The sequence below is a fragment of the Salarias fasciatus genome, chromosome 1 (genome assembly GCF_902148845.1).
Source record: "Salarias fasciatus chromosome 1, fSalaFa1.1, whole genome shotgun sequence".
Taxonomy (NCBI): domain Eukaryota; kingdom Metazoa; phylum Chordata; class Actinopteri; order Blenniiformes; family Blenniidae; genus Salarias; species Salarias fasciatus.
This window is the reverse complement of record NC_043745.1, coordinates 6,441,762-6,466,855: the sequence shown is the minus strand read 5'-3', so window position 1 is coordinate 6,466,855 and position 25,094 is coordinate 6,441,762. Positions and strand designations below refer to the sequence as shown.

The 25,094-nt window shown below is 43.1% G+C and overlaps 1 protein-coding gene across 1 annotated transcript; it reads left to right on the top strand.

The window, feature by feature from the left end:
* The first annotated feature begins 223 nt into the window (after positions 1-223).
* On the top strand, positions 224-24,595 carry ctxnd1 (cortexin domain containing 1). Its single transcript, XM_030092154.1, has 3 exons — positions 224-426; positions 21,308-21,383; positions 22,352-24,595. Exon 3 carries the CDS (start codon positions 22,418-22,420, stop codon positions 22,598-22,600), a length of 183 nt encoding a protein of 60 aa, XP_029948014.1. The 5' UTR covers positions 224-426; positions 21,308-21,383; positions 22,352-22,417; the 3' UTR covers positions 22,601-24,595.
* Positions 24,596-25,094: the final 499 nt, after the last annotated feature.

Sequence of the window (25,094 nt, the reverse complement as noted above, 5' to 3'; positions counted from 1 at the left end):
ATCTTGTCCTTAGACGTGAGTGACTCAGGTTTGAAAGCCCACAGGTCTTCATGGCATGACAGGTATTTCACACCCTCCGCTGGCAGCTAAACCAACATGTTGCCACACACACTTGCTGCATCTTACACACACGCACGCACACACACAGGCAGCAGCACACACTGAGTGTGAGAGTGGAGTATGGGTGTGTGCAGCTCTCTGCTCTGCCCTGTTTGTGGGGCTCAGTATGCAGAGAGAAGATGCAGCAGCCACCAGTGACTCTTTCCCCCAGCTTTCCATCCATCTGGCCCCATCATCTCAGCCGCCCTCCCTCCATCCTGCCTCTCCATTAACCTGCCATCCTCCACCGACTGCTCACCTCGTCTCCGCGGCGCAGACCGGCAGCCGTCCTGCCTCCGGCTGCTGTGCAGGATGTGAGGGGAGCAGGTAAGGAGAGCGACCGTGTCCGTCTCTGGCTTGCTGCTTTTCTGTATTTTTACAGTGCACTTCTGGAAAAGGTGGAGGATACTGTAGAAAAGGCTCTGCTGGATGAAAATGCTGGTTCTGTTGTGACTGGGTGAGGCTTTTCTTGTAGAAAGAGGCTTTAACAAGTGTGGCTGATGTGAGAGAAGCTGTGTTTTGAGGTTAGAACCTTTTTTAAAACTAATATTGGACTATCTGTGAAGTCTTTCTCTTGTTTGCTCAGTTGTAACATGTTAGAAAACAGATCAGAGAACTAAGATATATGCAGCTTTTTTTAACTTTCTGCTTCTTGGAAGAAATGATTTAATTCTAATTTTCAGCTTCAGTAATATAGTAAAATGATCTATATGCAGGTTGAGCAGAAGGTTTTAATTATTCACACCACTTTAGGTGAAACAAGATGATACTTAAAGTTGGTGCATTTGTACATATTAATAAATTGGACTCTTCCTCAATGAGTTGACATAAGTTTGATTAAATCCAATAGAGGTCATGTGGACTAGAGACCTTCACCAGTCGGATAAGCATGCTTTAGCTTAGCATGATGCTAAACTATAGCTGTGATAACACACATGCTTTTCTTTATGATGAGCAGCTCAATTTAAAAAAACGTTCCTATTTCACATTCTAAGACGATTCAAAGCAAAGTGAAAATGCTAGACCTTCCGATCACACCTTCAATTTGTATGTTTGATTATATCTTCACCAAAATCGCTTCAGCATTAGCATCAAAAATATCATGGAGAAGGGCATGCTGGGAAATATTGATCTGCTTCTACTTTTAATTTCGCATTTCTTTCAGTGTTTGTTCTTCAGCGATAAACTTAAAGACGTGCGTAGAGAGAAAATATGGTTTATCAAAATATTCAGAAACTATTCATGAAAAACAACCAGACGAGTTCTTTCCAATGAGCTTTAAACACTAAAGAGATAAATTACCTGGTAAAAGCAATAATTCTCAACCTTTTAATTCTGGTTTACACTTTATGTTCTTGAATGTATTCTCTGGATCGCTGCTTGTAATCGAAAGCTGGCCGGATTGAATCCTTTTACCAGTGGGTGCCGACTGTGGATCCCTGAGCAAGGCAGCGAACTCCCAACCCTTCATGTTGCATCAGGAGGAGTGTTTATAGTAAAACTTGGTCTCAAATCAAACATGCGGATCACACGACGTGCCGTGGTGACCCCTGGAGGGAGCAGCCAAAACACGGTGATCTTCATGTTTTATTAAGTGTATTTACTCTGTTCATGTTGCTCTGCCAGCTGAGAGCTGTCAAAAACTCTCACTGCTTTTCATCAGGAATGATAAACATCTATTTCATTACAGCAGAAACATCAGAGAGACTCCTCAGTAAATAAAACTAAAATCAGTGCCAACAATCTGAAAAATATCTGGACAAGAAGTACAGTTATTCACAGCAGCCTCCAGGTAGACGCTCATCAGAAGCAGGGACTATTTTCACACTCGCGATTTCAAAAGCAGGTTCATAGTGTAGCTGGGCATGAGGAAGACCGGTTCTGTGAAATCTGCATGTTCTCCCTGTGCTTGAAACCGCATGCTTGTCCTCTGAGGGTGTTTGAAGAGATGTCCAGATGATCTTAGTCAGTACCTGGAACCGTAAAGCGGAACAGTAGATGGATGTATGGATGGCTCCTAGTCTAGACCTCTCTAGCCAGAAGAACCTGCTTCTCTGATCTAAATGAATGAAAAACTCATTAACATCATTAAACTGACCCACGCGAAGGTGACAACTTAAAAATATCAGGGATTTGACGTTCAAACAGTGATAACAAATGGATCTAATTAAAATGGCTGGATTTAAATTACAAAGGCAATCTGCACCAAACCTCATCCAAAAACTGTCACAAAAAATATTCTCAACATAAAACAGCTGGAAATAGCTTGTAGAGGAAATATCATGAAGTCTCACAAGGCTGAAGATCAAAACGTGATGCTGCTCATCACAGCGCTTCATTTACAACAGGCGCCATCGTCTGCTGGACACTGAGAGATGGGACAGTTCCACAAACTACGGCTAACGGTGCAATTCCCAAATGGAAGTTAATGTTGCATCCTGCAAAGAACAGCACAACCTAGAAAAAAACAGTCTTCTCTGCTCGTGCAAGGCTTATTCAAAAAAGTCTGAAGCAAACTGGAAAACTGTGACGAGAGATCCTGTAGGAAAGTCATCCAGTACATTATCTGTTCCTTTTCTCAGCAGAGAATGAATTTGGGTTTCCGGTTCGTCTCGGGGTTTGCTGGTCTGCTGCTGCTTCAGCTTGTTCACAGTTTCAAACTTTAACCCCAAAAGATGCGCTCAGCTCGATTTTATCTATTGTTTCCATGAAGCCTCATTCTTTAAAACTCTCTTGGTGCACACTTTGTTCCTTTTGGAGCAATTCATCTCTCTCTTTTACTATTTTTTGTCTTTTGCCAATACACCTTTGTGTATATCGCACATAATAATACACTTTTCGTGTACACTTAAACTGAAAGATTTTGTGAAATAATTTCATTAAATGCCAAGTCACATATTTTTAAGAAAAAAAAAAAAGATACCCTTCACAACCCCCATGAATCTTTGGTGCCCCCACCCCTGTGACGTCTCTCGCCTCATTACACTTCTGCCTCCTCTTGACTTTCAAACAGCACAGTGACTTATGGGAAACCTGGATGGCAGCGTGTGCACATTCTCTGTTGGAGCTTCTGCCCTCTGCGGGGCGGCCTGTGACTTCTGAATGATAAGAGAAATGAGAGAGGATGGTCAGAGGAACATGGCAGATAAGTTCTGTCCCCAGTGCAGTTTTTTGATTTAAAGGATCACTTTAATGATCGAGTTTCACCCGTCGGCTGTACCTGCTGTACCTGTGAATCTGCAGTAAAATCCTTTTATCACTGGAAATTTCACTCCCCGGTAAACTCGGCGCGCTCGGCCTTGTGCGTACCAGCGCCCGTCAAGTCAGCTGCGAGTCTCGTCCCCGAGATCTAGTGAGAGGTCGACGTCTTTTATCCCGAACTTCAGTCTGTGTCGTAAAATGAAAGTGTTGTGGCGTCCTCTCTCCACACCGGAGGGGAAAAGGTTTGAAAGCAGGTTAATACCCTTCTCCGGGGCATCAATATCTTTGCAGCATTGGCTAAATTACCCGATGAATGAGGCGAACAAAGCTGCACAGTTAATCTTTTCTTTACTGTACCATTGGGACTTGGGGTTAAAATTTCAAGGAGCACACACTCACACACACACACACACACACACACACACACACACACTCACACACACTCGCCTCACCAGCCAGCCTTGCCTTTCTGTGTGTGTGTCCTATGATGGACCGGTAAGCTGTCCAGGGTGTAACCTGCCCTCCCCTACAGCGAGCTGGGCTTGGATAAAGCACCCCGCCTCCCTGCACAGGGTAGAGCAGTATGGACGGTGATGGATGGATGGATGGATGGATGGAAAGATGGATGGATGGATGGTGTTATCAGTCACTCATCCACCTTTGTGACAGTTTGGAGAACAGAGAAGCTCAGACATCTCTTTCTTCTGCAGCTTCCTCCAGCTCTTTTGGGAGAACCCCAACTTCTCTGAGACCCAAGACTTGAATTTAGACTATGTGTACATGACAAAGTTTACAGTGCAAATGCATTTTAGTTTTTCTTTTAAAATGATGTGTGTTTACTGGGAAACAGTAAAAACACGTAGTTTTTATGTCGGGCCACTAATGTGTGCTGTAGGTTGTTTCTATAAAGAAATTACACATGCTCAGAAAACAATGAACATTAACAATGGGAGAGCACTCATATGGACAGATGACGTAGTTGGATTGCTGTCACAGATGGTTCAACTCTAAAACTCCCAGATCCCAGGAGAATATGGGCTGGAAGTCATGACAATAATGAAAACATTGTTGTCCATTGACTTGCAGCATAGAGAAGAACTATTTAATGCGGCTGTGTTGAGCATGTGCACAGCAGTATTTCACAAAACCTGCATTTTCTCTCGTTTCCATGAAAATAGAGTCGTCATGTTTTAAAAAAAAACAACTGCATTTTCAGTGGGTCTGGAGACTGACACCCAAAATGCAACTTAAAGCTCGTGTCCGGACTTTCCGTTCGTTTCCAACGTATGTATCATTTTTCAACAGAGCTTAAATGTGTCAGTCTGGTTCGATACTACAATATAATATTAGCATAAAGCAATATAAAAATTTATTAATGAGCTCCACCTTCCTCTCATAGACCCCCATGTTATCCGAAAAAGCGCCGGTCAGCGTCAGCCAATAGAGTTCGAGCTTCCGCCTTGTCGCGCTGTCAATCAAAGTGTGGAGCAGCCAGAGAGCACGGCCGCTCGCCCAGGCAGAGGAGAGTTAGCTCTGCAGCAGCCGCCCCGCTTACCTCGGATATATCCACTGTCTGCTGAACATCCACCGTAAACAGCTGAACATGGAGGATGCTGCAGGACTCAGAGGCTCTCATTTTCACCCGACGGATAATAGCGTGCACAATTAAAGGGGCGTGGCTTGGTCGCTCATGAAAGCAGAGGGAGGGCGGAACCTCCAGATGTTGGATTAAAAAAAAACCTCTCTCTTTCAAAACTCCGGACACGAGCTTTAAGATCTGAGTTTTCACTTGAAAACGTTCCTGGGCTGTGACCTGTTGAGCTGACCTCGGTGGTCTCCTTCTGCAGGGAAGTTCCCAGTCACTGCCTGAACCGTATCATCTGGTCCCTTTAATGTGGAGGACTGAGTCTTTCCAGAATGGTTGAACTCCTCATGCAGTCACGAGGAGTGAGGCCCACCGCCCTTTTTTTAGCCTCCTGGAACCACAATCTCATTCTTTCCATCCTGACCCGAATTTCTTACTTATGCATATATTATTGATACATACATGTCAGATGTATTATTTTAAGTGTGTTTATCCTTGGCAGTGTATACATTTAATCTTTTTGTAAGAGGCTACTGACAATCTGAGTTTACCCAGGAATCCTTAAAGAGCCTCATCGGTCTGTCTACCACATGAAACCAAACCAGACACACACACACACACACACACACACACACACACACACACACACACACACACACACACACACACACACCAGAGTCTCTCCGACTTGTTTACAGTCTGTCAGAGTCAGCTTTCAGTATGCAGATTTTTGCCACAGACGTGTCGTTTTTGTCTCAGTGCAGAGCAGGAAGCCGGCATTTGAACCTCGCCACCAGAAATAGACTTTCAACCAATAAATTACTGAAGCCATAAAACTCTTAATAACTTGGTTGAGAGGGCTGGCACCGAGACCGACCAGATTCATGGAGTGAAGGATGCTGTGGAGGAAAATCCTTCATAAAAACATTGCAGTGGAATTGAAGTTCAGAGCAGCCATTTATCATGATGCTAATGAGCAATGAAAGAAAGTGTAATGCAGTTGAGTGTGGGGTTGTGTAAGCCAGTCAATTATGAAATACACTTCTGAAGCTTCAGTGGGGCTCAGACTGTAATAGCAACCAAATGTTTCTGCATTATGCAGAAGAATGAATGTGAGGCTCATGTTTGATTCAGGATCCAGTCAGTTGGTCACAGACTACTTCTGGAGTTTGTTGTGCTCCCACTGCGTCCCACCCTGTTTGCTGTTGCTCTCCTCATACATGTGTCCTCATTACAGTTTATGCCTCTAAAAGGAACACGATTTGCGAGCGCTGCAACCCAAAAACTTTCACAAGCAAATACCACAACATGCTTTATTGAGGGTAATGAGACGATGTTTGAATAAAAGAGACGAAGGAAGATAAAGGCATAATGGATTGACTGGAAAAAATAGGGAAGAGAGTTGATAAAGGGTGAGAATGGATGAATTAAGACAAGCAATGCAGGTTAGGAATGAGGATGAATACATGAAACTGGTGAGTAGTTAGTGACTGATGAGACTGAATAAAACAGTGTGAGGGATCTTATTTAATCACAGGACAGGAGAGAGGATGATGATGAAAGGAAGAAGGGTTGGATGGCCAGTGGGAGCAGAGGATGAATGAATGAGATGAGGAATAGTGGTGAGGGTGGAACAAACGAATGAATGACTGTTAGAAGAGGAGAAATGAGGATGAATGCATGAAATTAGTGTTCGTTCGGGAAGATTGACGATAAATAGATAAAGCAAATGTTGCATGGAGCAGGACAGTGAATGGATGAAAGAAGAGGTGGAAATGAAACAATGTGAGACAAATGGGTTAAAGGATGAATGAATCAATGAAATGAGGCATTTGGAATGAGACAAGCAGATCGATATCTGTAGAGGACAGTAGAGGAGGGATGGAAGTGAAACATGGGAGGCTAAGTAAAGGGTGAGGAGGAATGAATGAAATGAACGTTGATGAGGATGAATGAAGTCTGACGAATGGATTATCTGAGCGCATCAGCAGTGTTGGAATTCAACTTTATGGGCAGCTTGGTTATGGATAATAGTTATTGATTACAAAAGACATTTATTAAAGGGGCTGTATCATGCTTTTTTAGCTAGTCCAAACCCTAGCTTTGACATTAACATGGTAATAGTTTATTTTTGGCGCTAAGGAAAAGTCATTTTGTGTGAAATAAAAGATTTTCTGGGGCTAATTCTGAAACCCGGAAGAGAAAACGCTCTGTTTCACTGAAAATTCCGCCTCTCCCCCTGTGGACTTTGACTGACAGCGAACTTCAACCAATCAGCGCTTCGTTAGCGTCTCTAAGGGTTAGCTTTAGCTCTACACGGCAAAGACACACGAAAACGTCTTTTCCTGTTAGAAACTCACCAAGCGCAGACCCTTCAGACCCTTCAGACCCTTCAGACTCTTGCTCTTGCTTGACTGTTGCTTTCAGATGATGGTTAAAGTTTATAGCCGTAATCAGAGTTACAAAAAGCGGCAACGCTGATTGCCGAGGGCCTGTGTGTGTGTTGGCGGGGGGGGGGGGGGGGGGGGGGGGGGGGGGGGGGCTCGGGGGAGCCATCTTCTCCGTGTGACGTGAACATGGGAAACAGAGCGTTTTCACGGGTGCGGGAGGGGCTGCCTCTCTGAGCAGCTGAAACATGAGGAAAGCTCAAACATGCAGGCACGAAGGAAAAAAAACGCTTTGGGGGTGTTTTTGGTGAGTACATAACTATATAACAAGGTTAAAACATACAAAAAGTGAATTCTGCATGATACAGCCCCTTTAATTATTAAAGGAATTGGGATCAGATAACTTCAGGGTACCACCCGTTTAACAGATTAGGACAGAATATTCTTTATTATCAGTCTCAAAACATACAGTAAAGCATTAATTCGGATTAATACTTAAATTAATAACAATTACCAAAGTTGACAGAAAAGCCTACACAATTTCACAGAAGGAAGGTCCGTGTGGTGGCTGGTGATATTACGGAGCAGGTAGTCTCTGTGAAGACTGTCCGATCACCTTCGGTGACTGACCTGATGGAGGGGCAGGTCTCTGTGGGGGTTTGGGAGTCTGATGTCCCCCCAGGAGGTCACTCCCAGGGGGACATCTGACAGCCACATGCCTGGGAGGTTCACCAATGACCAATGACATTTGTAAACTATTACAACTTCTCTGTGGTTCTTTGAAATCCTAGCAGTGGAATGATGATGGAGGTAAAGGCTGAGAATGAAGGGATGAAGGGATGAGGATGACCCGTGTTTGCAGCTCTGTCCACAGTTTAAGTCAGTCAGCGTTGGACCGGCGCCTTACTGCATGCTCGTAGCATCGGCTCATAACGTCTGGAGACAGGACTACATCGAGACGCTTCGGTAACGGAGGCCTTCAGCTCTGCGATATATCACCGGATGAGAATCGATGACAAAGAAGGACGGGGAAGTCGATACTGAGGCCAGACATAAACTCCACTATTTGCTCTTACTGGCAGCAAACAAATGTTATTTGTCAAATAAATTACAATCAAGGGTCCCTGTCCTGGATCTGGACCAGGTCTGAAAGCATCAAGGTCTTTGCAAAAGCATTTAAATCCTATTCTACGATGAAAAATATTCTTGTACTGTTCTAAGATGCTGCTGGATGAACTGGACTTGGCACACTAGTTCATTGTGTAATTGTACATGTGTAACTTCTGTTTGTCGTGAAAGTTTCTGCTGTTTGATCCGGTGTTTGTGTTGTTTGGAGTTTTAATGGCTGACTGCCTCCTAAAATGGCATTGCAGCATTTTGAAATTGAGAAAATGTCAGAGGGTTCTGGATCGATTTGATTGGTTCAGGTTGTGGGGCACAGGAGTTGTTTTCCAATCTCACACTGGTTGTTTGATCCCCTCACATAGAGGTCTGCTAAAGCATATTTGGTACAATCACAAAGTTTGTACAAAACTTTAAAGAGCAGATTTCATCCAGCAGCTGGGCATTAGTGGAAGGAGACGCGTCTCTGACTGAACCACCTTTGGTTTCCGCTGTCGCCTCAGAGTACTCTGACCGGCCTGTCGGTGTGTAAGTGCGAGGCTGTCTGACCCTCGCGGTCGATTGGAGACTCCTCCAACGTAAACAGTCTGAACTAAAGTGGGTCTGGAGCTTTAACAATCCAATCTGGACAGCAGAAAAATCGCTGCCCGACAAACCCAACAATTACAGTTTCAGTGAACTCTCACAACCGTCTCTTGTCACCATCAGAACATGAAAGAGGAATTTTAGTGACACTTACAAGATCCTGATGCATGTGAAGGCTGCAGAGCTGCAGGCCTCCCTGCAGGCCTTTACCTGTCACGCTCCTGATGGATTAAAGCACCCGTAGCGTTCACCTCAGCCCTTGTTTGTGAGAATTACACGGCCGCTCTTGTCGTTGTGCTCCCCTGCTCCCACAGCTGTGTTTGGCCCGGGGCAGAAAACAAAAGGGGCTGAGTGACCGGGGCAAACAGGAGGAGGGGTCTCACAGGGGCGCAGCAGTTCAACCTGAGGCTGCTCGTGATATCTGACGCCTGAGAAAACAATAGATATTGTTCTCTGTCAAAACACAACAATGATGCATTTTCAACTTGAAACGATGAGAGAGAGAACTTTGATGTAACAAAAACCATCTGAAAATACCATCTGGGCCACTAGATGTCGCTGTGTGACAAATGAAAGCTGCTACAGTGCCACAAAAAAGCATCATTAATACCACTAAAAATGATTTCTAGACCAGAGAAATGCTCTTTTTCTGTTTGTGATGCATATTTTGATGGATGCAACCTGTACGCAGGCTGAACTTTGTTATTAAGATACGACCATGGGAAATATACTCAAAACAGAAACAGGTAACACTTTACTTTAAGCACCCGGTATAACACATTATAAGTAGTTATAAACACTCATACATGATCACAATACTTTATAACTCTCTATACAGCACTATACAGCATAGGATTAGGGTTAGGGTTCGGTCCTGGCATTGTGATCATCTATGTTTATAACTATAGCTACATGTGTTATAATGGCATTATAATGCTTTATAAATGTACTTATAATGTGTTATACAGGGGGCTTCAAATAAAGTGTTACCCAGAAACAATCTCAGAGGTCTTAGCTGATCTAACTAACTGTCTAACTTAGGTGTTGTTTATTTTGCAGAACCTGGTTGCATGTGTGGAACAATTCCCTCCTTCCATTCCCTCTCTGTAACTCTCTACGCTCCACGTTTCCTTTGCCTCTGACCTTTCATTTTGCTGAGCAACTTGCTTGAAATGTCACCGGGCAGACGGACGTATGTGACTACAGTCAGTGTGCACAGAGCTGTGAACGCCTCGAAAACATGGCGGAGCCTCCTGCACCAGCCGGAGCTCAGCTAAATGTCACAAACTGAGTGTAATGTGGAGGATCACTGAAAATGTAGAAATAACTGAAAATACTGTGTGTGTTGTATTCAATCAATCTGTAGAGTCATCTGTAGCAGCATTACAAACTGGAAACTCAAACACACATTTCAGTCATTAACACAACCTGGCATTGATGGTGTCAAAATTAAGGTCCGTGGGCCAAAACCAGCCCTCAACAGACATTTTCATCTCATATACTTTGTGCCACAACAAGGAAAATCTTTAATGTTTAAATTAAAAGGTTTTTATAGCATTATTTCGCTGGTCCAGTCCACTGCAGATGACATTGGTCTGTATTGGTCAGTTTCAGCTGAAGTGTGTTTGACACCCCTCATATGCAGAGTTTCAGTTTCTCTTCACTCTCAGCAGGTTTCCTGTTGATCGTTTGAGGTTTCTCTGTTTACTCCTGATTCCTCCCACAATCCAGAGACAGACTAATTACCGTAATCACAGACAAATTTGTTCGTTGGTGTCTCTGTGAATTAGCTCTGTCACAGTCTGACGAGTCCAGGATGAACTCTGAGTCCTGAGCCCGTGTCTGGGCTGAGGTCCAGGATGGATGATAGATGGATGAGACCAATGACAGGACCGCCAAACTCACCAAATTTACATCAGCATATGATTTTTTTTCTTACTTCATTCCTTTCCAAAGTGAACATTTAAGTTTCACCTTATGGTGACATTTAAATGTTCCTCTTGTCTTCCTATGTACTCTGTGTTTATATATGAATTGTATGTAGATACAAGAAGCTGTCTGTCCTATCTCCTTCTCTTTCTGTCTCCTCACCCCAACCGAACAGCAGAAAGCTGCCACCTCTGAGCCTGGTTCTGCAAAGGTTTCTTCCTGTTAAAGGGGAGTTTTTCCTTTCCACAGTCGCTTGTGCTTGCTCATGTGGATCTGTTGGGTTTCTCTGTGAAAGTGTCTAGAAACGACTATGTTGTAATTGGCACTTCATAAATAAAGCTGAATTGAATTGAACTGGTAACTTTTAAGTAAGTCAGAACTTTCTGTACTGCATGTTTAGCTCCAGGACACTTTTGTCGTGTTGGGATTTCAGCATCACCTCCAAACTGAAGTCAGGGAGAAATCCACACACTGCAAAGTAGCAACAAAGCCTCCTCCTCATTCATCAAACTGCTGCCTTAAAAGATTTTCTGAAACATTCCACTTGTCTGTCATCTAAACAAGATGTTTTCCTCTCAGCAGATCTGGTTCAAATTCAGCAGCAACCCCCCCACCCCCACCCCCCCAAAAAAAATGCGTTGCAATCAGACACTGATGCAAACTCACCTTGCAGTTCCACACATTTCTTTTTGGAAGATAACCCTTCACCATCCTCCCGTATAAAATGAGATGTATTTTTCTTCTGCAGCCTTCTGTGAAGGGAGATTGGCTTCAGCTGTACGAACCCAAAACTTCCTGATAAAAAAAAATGCCTCAAGACGGTCTCACAGCTTTTACTTTAGATAAATGTTACACTGCTTCTTCTGGAGGAGCTGCACTACTGTTTAAAACATCTGTTTTTGGATTACTGAGGAGAACTGAAGTACCTGGAGAAAAAATCCACACAGGCACATGTTGATGTAAACAAAACTAACATAGGAACTCTATCGGCTCTAAACCATCCCCCGATTTTACATCCACTGTTTGCATTCCCATTGTTTAAAGGGCCTGTATCATGCTTTTTTAGCTCGTCCAAACCCTATTATTGGCATTAACATGGTAATAGTTTATTTTTGGCGCTAAGGAAAAGTCATTTTGTGTTAAATAAAGGATTTTCGGAGGTTAATTCTGAAACCCGGAAGAGAAAACGCTCCGTTTCACTGAAAATCCCGCCTCTCCCCCTGTGGACTTTGACTGACAGCGTACTTCAACCAATCGGAGCTACGTTAGCGTCTCTAAGGGTTAGCTTTAGCTCTTCAGCTTTAGCTTCTCTACACACAAAGACACGCGAAAACGTCTTTTCCTGTTAGAAACTCGCCAAGCGCAGACCCTTCAGACTCTTGCTCTTGCTTGATTGTTGCTTTCAAACGATGGTTAAAGTTTATCTCCGTAATCAGAGCTACAAAAAGCGGCAACGCTGATTGCCGGGGACCTGCGGGGCGGGGTGGGGGGGGGTCTCCTCAGTGGAAAATGCGAATCAGCTGCTGCTGGTCAGAGGAGAGTGGGCGTGTTGTCTGCGCGGAGGTGGGGTGGGAGAAGAGTGGTGGGGAGGAGTTCAACTTTGTGACGTACTTTGGTTTGAAGAGTTTCAAACAAGCTGTTTTCTCCCCGAAGGGAGGGGCTGCTGTAGAGAGCAGCAGACTGAAAGAGATTACTCAGACATGCGTGGATGAAAGGAAATAACATTTTGGGGGTGGTTTTAAAGGGAATTCAACTTTGGGGCATGCTAAAAACCCCAAAAAAGTGGATTTTGCATGATATAGGTCCTTTAAAATACAGTATCACTATATTTTGGTTGCTGTGATGAGAGCATCAAATAAAAATACCTTTTAAATGTCTTCTCTCAAGAAAAGTAAAAAAGATTATACAATGCACTGCAAGACAATGTTTTTAAAAGGATAACATACAAATGGGTTGTTTGGTTTGTTTGTGAAAACTTGCTTAGCATAAACTCCACCCAACACAAATCATCAGTAAACTTGTGTGAAACATGGCTGGAGAGGGCGGTCGGTGAATCATATTCTAACTCATGTTTTGGAATCATTTTAATGTTCCTTAAAGAGAAACAGGAAGTCTCAGCATTTAACCAGTTTCCATGTAACTTGATCACCTTCTCCAGCTTCAGCTCTCATGACTGTGACCTTTAGATGCTTCCATCCTTTTCTTGAAGCATTAAATTATTTATGACTTTATAAGTAACATTTATTCTCTGTACATTATAAATAAAGTTCATGTAAAAAGGAAGTGGAAATATTTGTGTTTGACTGAAGGGAGTGAGAATAAGAACCTTTCAGAAAAGCTGGAGGAGAAACTCCTGAAAAGTCTGCTTGACTATAACAACAATAAAGTATTTGATAGTATAGATCTGTGACTCAGGAATGAAACACAGACTTGAAGTCTTTTCAGCACAGTTGGTTTAAATCAGAACCTCTGGGTGTTTTCCAGACCTGAGAAGTGGAAACACTATTTAACTGTAGCTCTCAGAACTTCTCTCTAGTGACATGTTTTCATCTTTCCCCCTGCACTCGCTCATCCCTCCTGAGGCTTTCGTCCAGGCGTTTCCCTTTCTTTCCTGAAGCAGCCCCCCCCCCCCCCATGTGTTTCTCTTCCTTTCCCCGGGCTGGCTCTGGCAGATGGGCTGTGATGAATGGGAGTGCAGGCCACAAATTCTCACCCTGTGGATCAGAAGCGAACAAAAAAAAAAGGAGGGGGAGGTGCGGATTACTGCAGCACCCAAAGGAGCCGGGCTGACTTTGAACAGCGCGGAGCGCTTTGATACGAGTGATCCATGTGATCCGCGACCCGTGTCCTGACAGACGCCTCGTGAAGAATTAGCCGCCATTCAGAGCGACGGCACACAGATTCAAGTCTGAGAGCAAAATGCACCTGGAAACCTCCAGCAGACATTCTAGGCAACAACAAACGAAGTCAATACAGCTGCTGCCATTGTTCATACGAGGTGCAAAAAAATAAATAAAGCAAAATAATTAAATCAATAATTAGCAAGAACATAACCAAACTTTAAAAACCGTTGAATGATATAGGATATCTTAAAACTTCTAGACCAAGGCACAATTCCCTATATCACTTCATTTTAATGTTGAACAAATACAAACTTATCTTGGGAATGGTCACATTTGATCCGTTTTCTGTTTCCCATATTCCTCGCTGAAGAAATAAGAACAGAAACAACGGCGTCTTGAGGTCTGCCTGCAGCAAGCTGCTGAACATGAACAGGATGGAAGAACAGACACAACTGAAAAGCAAATCCCAACGGAGTCTGCTTCAGGACGCAGGATGTCTGAGTTCATGTTCCAAGGACATCAGGAAGATGTTTTTCGGAGGATATCCTGATACGAACAGCTACGAAAAGTTGTTCACTGTAGTAAATGTTGCCTTCAGGAAAGTTTCATGGTCAGCATGTCAGTTTTTTACAGTCTGCAGTATATTTCAGGACAGTTACACAAGACAAAGAGTTTCACTCAGTAATTTTCCATCATCCCTCCTCAGTTTTCTTTTTTTTAAATGTCATAAATAAACTTAAACCTTCTTCAGGAAAGAAGCCTGATCTGAAATGTGATCGTGATCAGACTTCCTCTTTGGACTCATCTAAAACCCGCTGCTTCCCTTTTTGTCCTCATTCCACAAAAATTTCACGTTCAGACTGTGTTGATGATTATTCCCGTACAAACGCTGTAGTTTGCATTTCAGGCCATAATCCTCTTTCTTGTTTCTGTAAATTTGCTCACAGAAGAAATGGATAAAACTTGTTTTTTCTGTGCCATTTTCTTCCATCCTCAGAAACACGGCATCGTGCAAAGACACAGCCAGAATTTGACAAAAGTTGTCGTGTTGTGTAAATAAGGCGTCATTCTGGATGACTTTGTGTAGCTTCACCTTCACAATATAGTTTTAATGTGAATGCAAGTTCACCATCAATAAGGTTCATGCACAAAATAATACATTTTGGAAGATTATCCAGACTGAACTCATTTGTGGGGCCGCTTTGGCCCTCAGGTTGTTCAACAGTCCAAGTCCCGGATTCTTAACAACAGTCCAGTGTGGGAGAAGGTCCCCAGAGTGAAAAAGCTAATAAACAAAACTGGAATAATCTGCAGGCCCACAGGCAAAAGGAAAACACTGCCACGAAAAGATAATTACAACCAAATGTGTGTGAAATTTCAGGTGGTGAAAGCACTGGGCAAAAACAACTAACTAACCAACCAACTAATCAACCAAGCAACATCCTCGCCAACCAACCAAACGGCCAAACAACAAAATAACCAACCAGCCAATCAAGCGATCAACCAGCCAGCCATCCAGCCATCCAACCAAACTTCATTCATATAATAGTTTTCATGCTTGTTAATCCAGCTCACTGCTGAAGTTCATTACCACAGAGATCATAAGACAAACATTCACATAAGATACAAAACAGAAAATGAAAACTGAAACAGAAGAAAGAAAGAATGTGGCGCACAAAGAATGATTATTAAAATCAAGAACATATGCATCCAAACCAAATTGGATGCATATAAATGAATGACTTCAATAATGTAGGTGTTCAGAAAACCTTGCATCCACAAATCAAATGAAAAAAGGACATACATTTGCTGAGGTCAAAGCAACATTAAACTGAACATATATTAATGATATTATCGATAAATGTAGACTATATGACACACAGTGGAAGGACTGCAGCTTTTTAACCTTGCAAACTGAAAAGATCTGGAGTTTTTTCACTGAAACTGTGAGAAAGCTGGTTTATTACAGAGTGCATCATTGAACATGCTGTTTCTCACATAGATGCACAATCGCTGTTGTATTTTTTGCCTCACAGAGTTCTCAGTGTCACGGCTGAAACTGTCCCCCCACCCAGCCACTTAGGAATGCACCATTTCTCTCATTTTATTGTTTGTATCACACAGTGTCACTGGAACTCCAGCAGATGTTGAAAAGAAATAAGAATCTATTCTCTCCTCAGAGTGATCCATCTCACTTTCTCTGCAGACGCAGAGCTGCCCGGACACATTACAGAAGCACCAGTCTGAATGAAGCAGTGCTGCCAACTCATCAGGCTTTTTATGTGAGGGGGGGGTGAATGCTGTGTAATTTCATGTTCTTCATGACATTTCATTATATTTTCCTCTATGTGTCTTCATGTTTGTTTCCAACCTGAATTCATAAGTGTGTGTGGTAATGCTGTGTGGATCTATACCAAAGTATCAATACTTCCAACACCAGTGTCTTGATTTGGATCAATTCTCATGTTGAAATGTCACCAAATGCCACATTACAGCATACGGCTGTAAAAACAGAGTCAAGCTCATCATGTCAGAGGCTGAGATGTGTTCAGATCAAGGCCGACCGCTGGAGGACGAGACACGGATGGTTTTGACTGAAAACACTCAGAACTGTGAAGCAGGTGATAGAAAAACTGGAAATGAAGAACAAAATTTGCAGGAAAGCACATTTTTTTCACCCCCATGAGTTGAACTTCAACGACTCGCCTCTCAAAATCCACTTCCTGAGACGTCCTTTATCACTGTACGTGTGTGTGTGTGTGTGTGTGTGTGCAAAGTACTCACCAAGAGTGCAGCTTGTTAATCACCCAAGTCAATTATAGAAAGGCTGTTGGTTGGCTGTCACCATATATTACAGCTTAAGTGATAACACTGACACACAGCATTTATCTCAGCCCGCAGCGCTCAGCTGCACCAACTCTCTTTCCTAATCTTTCTCTTTTTCACTTCTTCTTCTGGATCCATGCACCAGCAAATATACAAGTCCGGGATATCAAATATACTCTGGATGGGAAGAAGAAGCTCCAATGTTGCTTGTATTATCCAATAACTTTAGAGTCAGGAGACCGTCGAGCTCAGTCTGTGGAGCTATCAGTTGTTTTGTTTTACTTGAACAACCTGAAAATCATTGTTCAGACTCTGTCTCTGGTCATTCTTCATCGTTCTGGTTCACAGTTCACATGGAGAGCTTGCCCTCGGCTGGCCGGTCCTCGTGTGTTCCACCGCTGGCTGCCTCGCTGCGGCGTGAGTTCGCCTGTGCCCGTTTGTCTTGTTTCCTTCTGCAAGCCTTTTCCTTGTCAGTTCCTCCCTGGTGGCTTTCTCTGACGTTCTGCCTGTGTTCTTACATTCTGTCCTGCCCTGTTTGTGCCTCTGCTGAGGGGTTTGGCCCTCTTTCTGTCTGACCTGATTTTTGGACACCAGAATAGCCGTTGTGCCTTTTTGAACCTCGCTCAGTTTTTGAGGTGTGGATTTCAGTCCCCAGGTCTTGCACCATCGGTTTTGGACAGATTTATGGTAATGTCTATAGTTGTACTTTCAATCCCTCAGTGGAATTTTATGACTCTATCTATATCTTAACAGTCACAAAACTCTCAAATTCTAGATATGATCATTATTGTGAGCACATTCAGAAAAGCATCCAGTCATGTGAATCATCGTTTCCTCACTCAGTGCAAACATAAGTGGGAGGGAATCGCCTCGTGAGTCCCTGACTTGTGATTTGAGCAGAATTCCTGTATTTTGAAAACCCATTAATCAGTTTAATTACAAGTCCATAGAAAAGCAATTATCATAGATCACCCTCGACACAATAGCAGCTTCACTGCTCCTCGGATTTTTCTTTTTCTTCTGCATACATTACGATTTCTGTCTTATGGAGCCGATGAATGAAACCCCTCTGAGTAATAACGCCACATTAGTCCAGAGGAAAACAGGGAAGGCTTTAAGGGGATTTCTCGCCTGCCATTGAAGACTGATAAGTCAAATCCTGAGAAAATACAGACTGTTTTATGAATACGAGGGAAAACTTCTGAGGAATTTGACAGACAGACCAGTCTCCAAGCTCACAGCACATCACAGACTTTCCATGCAGAATACTTTGTTATTTTGGTACCTGAAGCTCGTAAATAAGCCCACCAACAGCTGAAAACAACATAAACAGCTTAAACAAAGACAGGCTGCGGGGATATTTGTGATTGTGAAAAAAGAAGGATATGCGGGTTCATATCTGCAAAATTCAAACAATTACATGAATATTTTAATAACTGGGGGCATTTTAATATGAATTTCTGCTGAGGTGAAGAATCGAGAAGCTCCCTTTGATATCCTTGAAATACTTGTCAGTGCTTTGGTCGCATCAAGCTTTTATCAATATAATCTTCTCGTAACTGGTATTTCAAATAAACTCTATTTTTGAATTTATGAAATTCATAAGTTAAGCCAGTCCCATTAAACATTTTCACATAGACAACATAGGAAATCATGCTGTTAACTCTTAAAACCCTTCGACATCCATTTCCACTCTCTTTCACCAACCCACTAGAACGCTGTCCCTCCCTCTGATCTGTCCCAGCACCCCTCCTGACGCACGCCGCCTGACCATTTAGTCTCCGTCTACATGACATTTCAAGTGAAAATGCATTGCTTTAAGTTAAAACCTCAAACGAAGAGAAAGGCAACTAAATGGCGTTTTTATGTGAGAACCAACATTCAAAAAGCGTCCATCAGCGAGGAGAAACAGCGGCCTCCGGAGGACGGCCAGGGTCATGTAGGCAGCACTGGGCTGGAGAATAACGAGTAACACCCAACTCCCCACCAGGTGTAGCTTCTCCAGCTTTACCCAAACAGGTCATTCAAAAAATAAATAACTTTAAATGTAAGACGCTTTTGTTAAACATCCACCTGTTGCACCAGCAGAGCACTCGCACCAGGGTTTGTTTTAATTAGACCAAACCTGACAAGCGCATAACCTCTCATTTAAACAGCTATGATGAGAGATTCAGCTTGGCTTTAAGGCCCATCAGAGGAGAAACGCTCTGGTCATTCAGGAGCCGTTAACTCTAAACAGAGCTAACTTGTTTATCTGCGACTCGGCCGCTCTTAGTTTGCATACCCGGACGAAGCTCTGAAAGCGGCGATTGTCCCTGATGATGGGTCGACCTGGGATCAGACAAGGCTTGATTTGTTTTAATACCAGGGAGGTCCTGGTGCAGCTGCCTCCTCTAACAGATCTGTAATAGTTTATACGTGTTCACCCAGTGCATCAGGTGTGGAGCGTCTAGATACCAAATTGATAAAGTTTTATCAAACCTCATCTCTCTTTATCCATTAAATTGTTGAAGTGTTTTTTTTTGTTAGACAGCAAATCTCATGTTTCTCCCAAAAGGTGTGCGTGAGCCCTGGTCCGTTAAGATAAAAGTCATCCAGCATTCATCTTGGAGATAGAATCAATCGAGTCCAGTTGCAGATTTTGTCTAATGTCTTCTGAGTTTCTTTGTTTTTAGGAAAGTCGTGCCACTAAACATTTTCATTTAAAACATAAGACAGTTAGCAGGTTTTGCAATGATGGAAAAAATCAAGACAACAATACAGCGGGCAATATTTGAAGATGAGAGCTGTCAAATGTTTGGTTTTGTTTTGTTTTTTGATTACGCATTGTAGTAAATTTGGCTTCTGATTTTTAAAATTCTGTTTTCTATTATTTAAAATTGATGACGCACATGGATGAATCAAAAATAATGCCTATTAATAATAGCCTTAATTAATTTGTCCTTTGTGTTTGTTGCAGTCCGGGAAATAGCCAGCCCGGGATTTCAAACTAGTTTGTGACGTTGTCTGGTTTGTTTTGCCTTCTTCTCTGTCAGCCTGTGTGGCTGTGTTGACTGGAAATATTCTGTTTTTAGCATGATATCATAGGTTAACTACCCAAATGGTTTCAGTACTTTTTAAGGTTTATTGAATACTCTGTGCTGTTATATTAAAGAAGTTTCTGTCTGGTCGAATCAGCACCACAATGTTGAAAAATCAAGTTTGTGATGTTGAAATATGTTAAATGTGAGGAGTGCTTGGAGGAAAAATACCTTGAAAACAAGAGTTCCCATCACATCCAACGGTCTTGTTGGATCTGCTGGCTTCGTTGAGTCCCATCCTACTCAAAACCACTCAGTTCTGACTATTTCTGACGACTCAGGACAGAAGATTTTAAGAATGTTTGTTACTTTGTAGGCTAGGAAATCATCCACATCCAGTGAAAACATCACTGTGTGAATTCATAGGATTAAACAGGAATGCAGAAAATTTGGTACCTGGCTTCAAACCATCTGTTTTGCCATTTCCCTTCAGTCAGGTTGGACTAATCCTCACCACGGTCCAGTTAATGTTCTAATTTATTCCAAGCAGAAGGACAAACAGAAAGAGTGAAGGTAAAAACCACCGCTGTTCTGTTCTCTCCGCGCTGCCCTTTAATTCCTCACTCTGGATGATGTAGCTTATCTGCGAGCGGCAGAGCATGGATTTACGGCGCTCCATAGTCAAGACAAATCACCGTGAAACAACAGGACTTTAATTCCTGGGCTTTCGCACACTTTGCATGCATTGTGAATATTGATGGTGCTTTATGAGGTTAGATCACCTTCACATTACGCCTCTCCAGCCCACAAAGATGCTCTCCTGTAGCAGCCAAGACGCTGGAGATGGAGCACCCACGGTACACACATGCACCCACGCACACACACATCGTGTATTTACTGAAGTTGCATTGACTTGCGTTCATTTCCAGCAGAGTTATTCTGAAGTCAATAAAGACTTTCTTAAAGGCTGTTAAGAAAGTCAACATTTTCTTTGTTTCCTGCATGGATCTAAAAAGCCTAGTTTGACCGACTCGGCTGATGTTTAACAGTGTAGAAACCCATAAAAGAGAGGGAGAGAGAGAGAGACAGAGAGAGCAAGAGAGAGAGCGAGCATTTCTCCCTGTATGGCAGCACCGAGCCTGACATTGCCCGAAGCTCACACAGGAGGAATTCGCTGTAATTCTCTCTGTTAGGTCTTGACCTGACCGTGTCGGGTGCGTTGAGACCTGCGCTGTGATTAGTACAGTCTCATTAAAATGAAACTGAACTTTTGACTCAGCTTTAAAATCGAGCCTTTCATTGTAGTTTATGTGAAATGACTGTTTGAACTGAAAGCCTGAAGCTGAAAGGTAAACCTCCGAGGTGGAGCATTGGGGATTTACCTCAGATGAGTCCTGGGCCTTCAGATGGGACGGATCCAGTCTATACGGTGATGGTTTCTGTCAAATCGACATCACTTCAGTGGGTGGCAGCTACCACTGAGTTACCACTGACATGAAGTGAATAACACCGATAAGACTGTGTGTGAATATTTCACAAACAAAACAACAGGAACGGGGTGGAAATCAAACGTTTGGCAGATGTTGGAGAAATTGTTTAAACTAAGAGAGTGAATATTTATGTATTTCCATCATCTTCACGTCAGAGGAGTGGTTTCTGTGTTGGAGGATGGAGGAGGATGCTCAGACGGCGCTCTCTCGTCTGTTCCAGGCCACCTGGCTGAACTCTGGACGCTCCAGACGCTTCGCAGCCGCAGACTCTGGGATGACCTGTCTGAGGAAATCAGGTTCGCAATTCCTGTTTTAGTTCCAAAAGATGCATAATTTCAACCTGCTTTTGAAGGTTTCTTAAGAGTATTTATGTTGTTGTACGATAAACACTGTCCAATGAAACAGTATATCAAAAAAAAAAAAAATACAGTGACATTCAGTGGATCACAGAGGGACTAATGAATGCATATAAAAAGAAAAATACACCATAAAGGGAATTTATAAAACATAGAACCAAGGAGGCAGAAAGCAAATATAAGAAATATAAAAATAGGTTAGCTAATATCACGAGAACATGTAAAAAGGACGATTATAACAAAATACTACAATATAATAAAGATAATATCAGATGAATCTGAAATGTATTTAATAGTATCATCAGAAAGGCAGTTACCCAAAGTATTTTATTGAAAGTGATATCAATATCAATACCATGAATCTGGTTTTGAATAAATTTGATGAGTTTTTGTTTAATGTTGGTCCAAATAAAGTTCTAATCAAATCAAGTCAAACCTCACTTTCAGTTCTGTCTTTAACAAATCTTTATTTTACTTATTTTTCATGCGCTGTGTAATGAATCTTGGATTTTCTTTTTTTCTTTTGCACATGTTGAGACATTTCGGATAAAACGGGCTTAAACTGGATTGAGTTGTCCCACATTTGACTGACATTTTCAGTTCACTGTAATCATGCTGAATGTGTGTTTTCACGTCTTCGCCAGTTCAAACCAGCCTTTAAAGCCAGCGCTGCTTTTCACGTAGAGGAGACAAACCCAAAGCTGAGTATGCAGCTCGCGTCTTTCTAATAGCTGCAGATTTATGCAGGATGAGTTCTCAGAAAAGACAGAAAGCTGATTAAAGAAATGCTCCAGTGGTAAGTTTACTGAGTAATTTTTGGCACAGAGGAAATAAATAGATCTGATATGCGTTCATTGTTTGGGGCCATTTTCTCTTGAAATCTCTGTCATCTGCTGGTGTCTCCGCAGTCGGGCCGTCAGCATGGTAGCGGGGCATGTGGGCCGGTCCGAGGACAGCAGCCGACGCCAGCAGCCATGGAGGTGGAGGGCACCGCGGAGCCGGACTACGTGGACGTGGACCAGGGTCTGACTCTGGCCTGCATCGCCTTCCTCTGCCTGCTGCTGATGGCCATGATCATCCGCTGCGCCAAGGTCATCATGGACCCCTACAGCGCCATCCCCACCTCCACCTGGGAGGAGCAGCACCTGGACGACTGACACGCACAAACACACATGTGCAGCGAGTGCATGTGTGTGTTCCCGTCTGTAACCGCGGACGAGCTCGGAGTGGGAGGGCTCTTCATGGGTTCTGCAGCATGGAAGTACAAACTTACCCACTTTGAAATGAGACAAAAACATTAAGCACACTGGTGTATTCAAAGGAAATGGAATTTTCTCATTTAGGAATGTTTAATAATGTAGAAGCATTTCAGTTTTTCTAAAACGTTGGAGCACCTGAGAGTAAAAGTCTGTGAGATGGTCTGAAAGCACTTTCTGAAGCTCAAACTCTGAGAACGGTTCTCACACTGCCGTGGATGTCGCAAAGGTACAAAAACACACAACTCTGCATTTCCCTTTGTTTCAGAGCAAAGAAATCCATTCAGAACAGGCTCAGATATGAAACACATCCAGGTGCATGCGGAGGACAATGAGTAAAGATCGTTTGATCAATACATGGAACAACTACAAGGAGAGAGGAGGTGGAGGCTGCTGCCGGTCTGCCGGCGGAGAAATCCCCCTGATGGAGGATTACTATTACAGCTCACGAGTAAAGCACAGGAAGCTGGGTTTTTCTGTCTGCCCAGAGACGTCTCGGTCGTCCCTGGCGCTGCCTTACATTCAGAGAAACACAATCAGTCATGGCGAGAGGGAGCCGGCATCAGACGATCGCACTTTCCCTTTACGTCGTTACAGACCGAGACCACAAAATCACAAACAATGGGACGGCTCAGAGGCTTTACCGAGCAGGTTCTGCCTTTACTGTGAAAAATACAAGACAAATCTCTACCCTCAAATTTTAACGTGGTAGCACTTTCTATTGAAGCTACATTACAACGTTTGCTTTTATTGGTAAGGTTTGGCTATTTCTGAACAGATGAGTAAGAATTCTATTTCTGAAATAGACGCACAAATGCTGCCCCGTTCAGAAACATCCGATAATCCTAACCCTTCTTGAAACTCAGAAAGTCAACACATTCTGTATTTCCCCCCATTCAAACCCAAACATCCCCGCTTCCAATTGAATAATCTTTATCATTAAAACTGTTTATTTAGTCAAATTTACTTTTCACAGTTCTGATTTGCTCTGCTCAGTTTCCAGTGTGGGTCACAGACTAAACTGCTCATTGGATCAAATCTCACTACTCAAATCTACTAAACTTGAAAACTAGACTACGCGTCATGTGCTGCATCGGTGGTCTACCTTCACTGATCTCCATCATGACCGATTCCACACCGATGAATCAGAAGTCATGTGATTCAGTTGGTACTGTCGTACCTCATTTTCAGCGGCTGTAAAGTGTGTGTTGTAACCGGGGAAACGCCGGAGCCTGGGTCCTGAGCCTGTTTCTTGGGTTCAGGGTAAAGTGTCTGCACCTCTTCTGCTTCAACGTCGACCCGTCTCTTTAACAGCGTTCCCACTTTCTGGAGCTGTGATGCCAAATTACTGGAACGTCCCTTTAAAGTCACACAACATGCAGAGTCGGCGGAGGAGGCCTTTGAGTCGTCGCTACAATGCAAAGCACACGCGGATGTTTTTGTATGTTTTCTAAGCAATTCTGACTCGACTGACTTCTATTTGCTTGTCTGAGTGTCCACGGTGAACATTCACAGACGATCTGCGGCCGTCGGGCCGTCCCGGTGGCGGCCATGCTTGATTCTGCTGCTATCGGAGCATGTCCTCGCAGGCGTCCAGTCCCGTCCACGGCGTCCCGCCTCGGGGCAGCACGGACCGCCACACTCATCGTTTTGCTTCGCCTGTCTTTAAATTCAGCGTACGCTGGGGTCTTCCCGCCGCTGGTATTTGCCGCTCTGCATAGACAGCGTTCAAGTTGCATGTAATGAAGTGCCTATGCTTACTGTTCAGCAGAAAGAGCCATTCAGTGACTGAGCTGATGGAGTTCCACATCAGCCACCAATCCCTTTACTTCCAATTTCTAGGACAACCTGACTCTCGGACGGTAAAGTGACACATTAGAAGAGTTAGGCTAAAGGTCTATGTATTGCTTTATGGTGATTTCAAATATCCTGGAAAGACAATAAAAGTGGTGAAAGATGTGGGAGTTGGCTGTTTTCCTTTCACATGTGATCCTCCAGCGAGCAGAGCAGGGTGTCCATCGAAAAGGAAAACACTGCAACGGAGCAGCACCAGGAAGGAAGGAGCCTGTTTTTCTAATTAATCTAATGACGCAAAAACACCTCTCGGCACTGCACAACAGACAGGCAGGGAAAAAAAATAAGAGAAAACATGTCCTCTTTGGCCATTTGAGTCTGTCTTCTGTATTAAAAGGTCATCAAACACATTTTCCATACATTAATTTACAATTTAGTACAAAAACCATTTTCTAATATTCCACCTCTATCTGGACAGAAATAATGCTGCTGAAAACAGGAAGTAGACCTTGGATTTATAACTGAACCCACTCAGCAGAGATAACTCCTAAAAGGTTCTACCTGCAGCTCGGAGCTCCTTCAGCTCAGCCAGAGGCTTGAA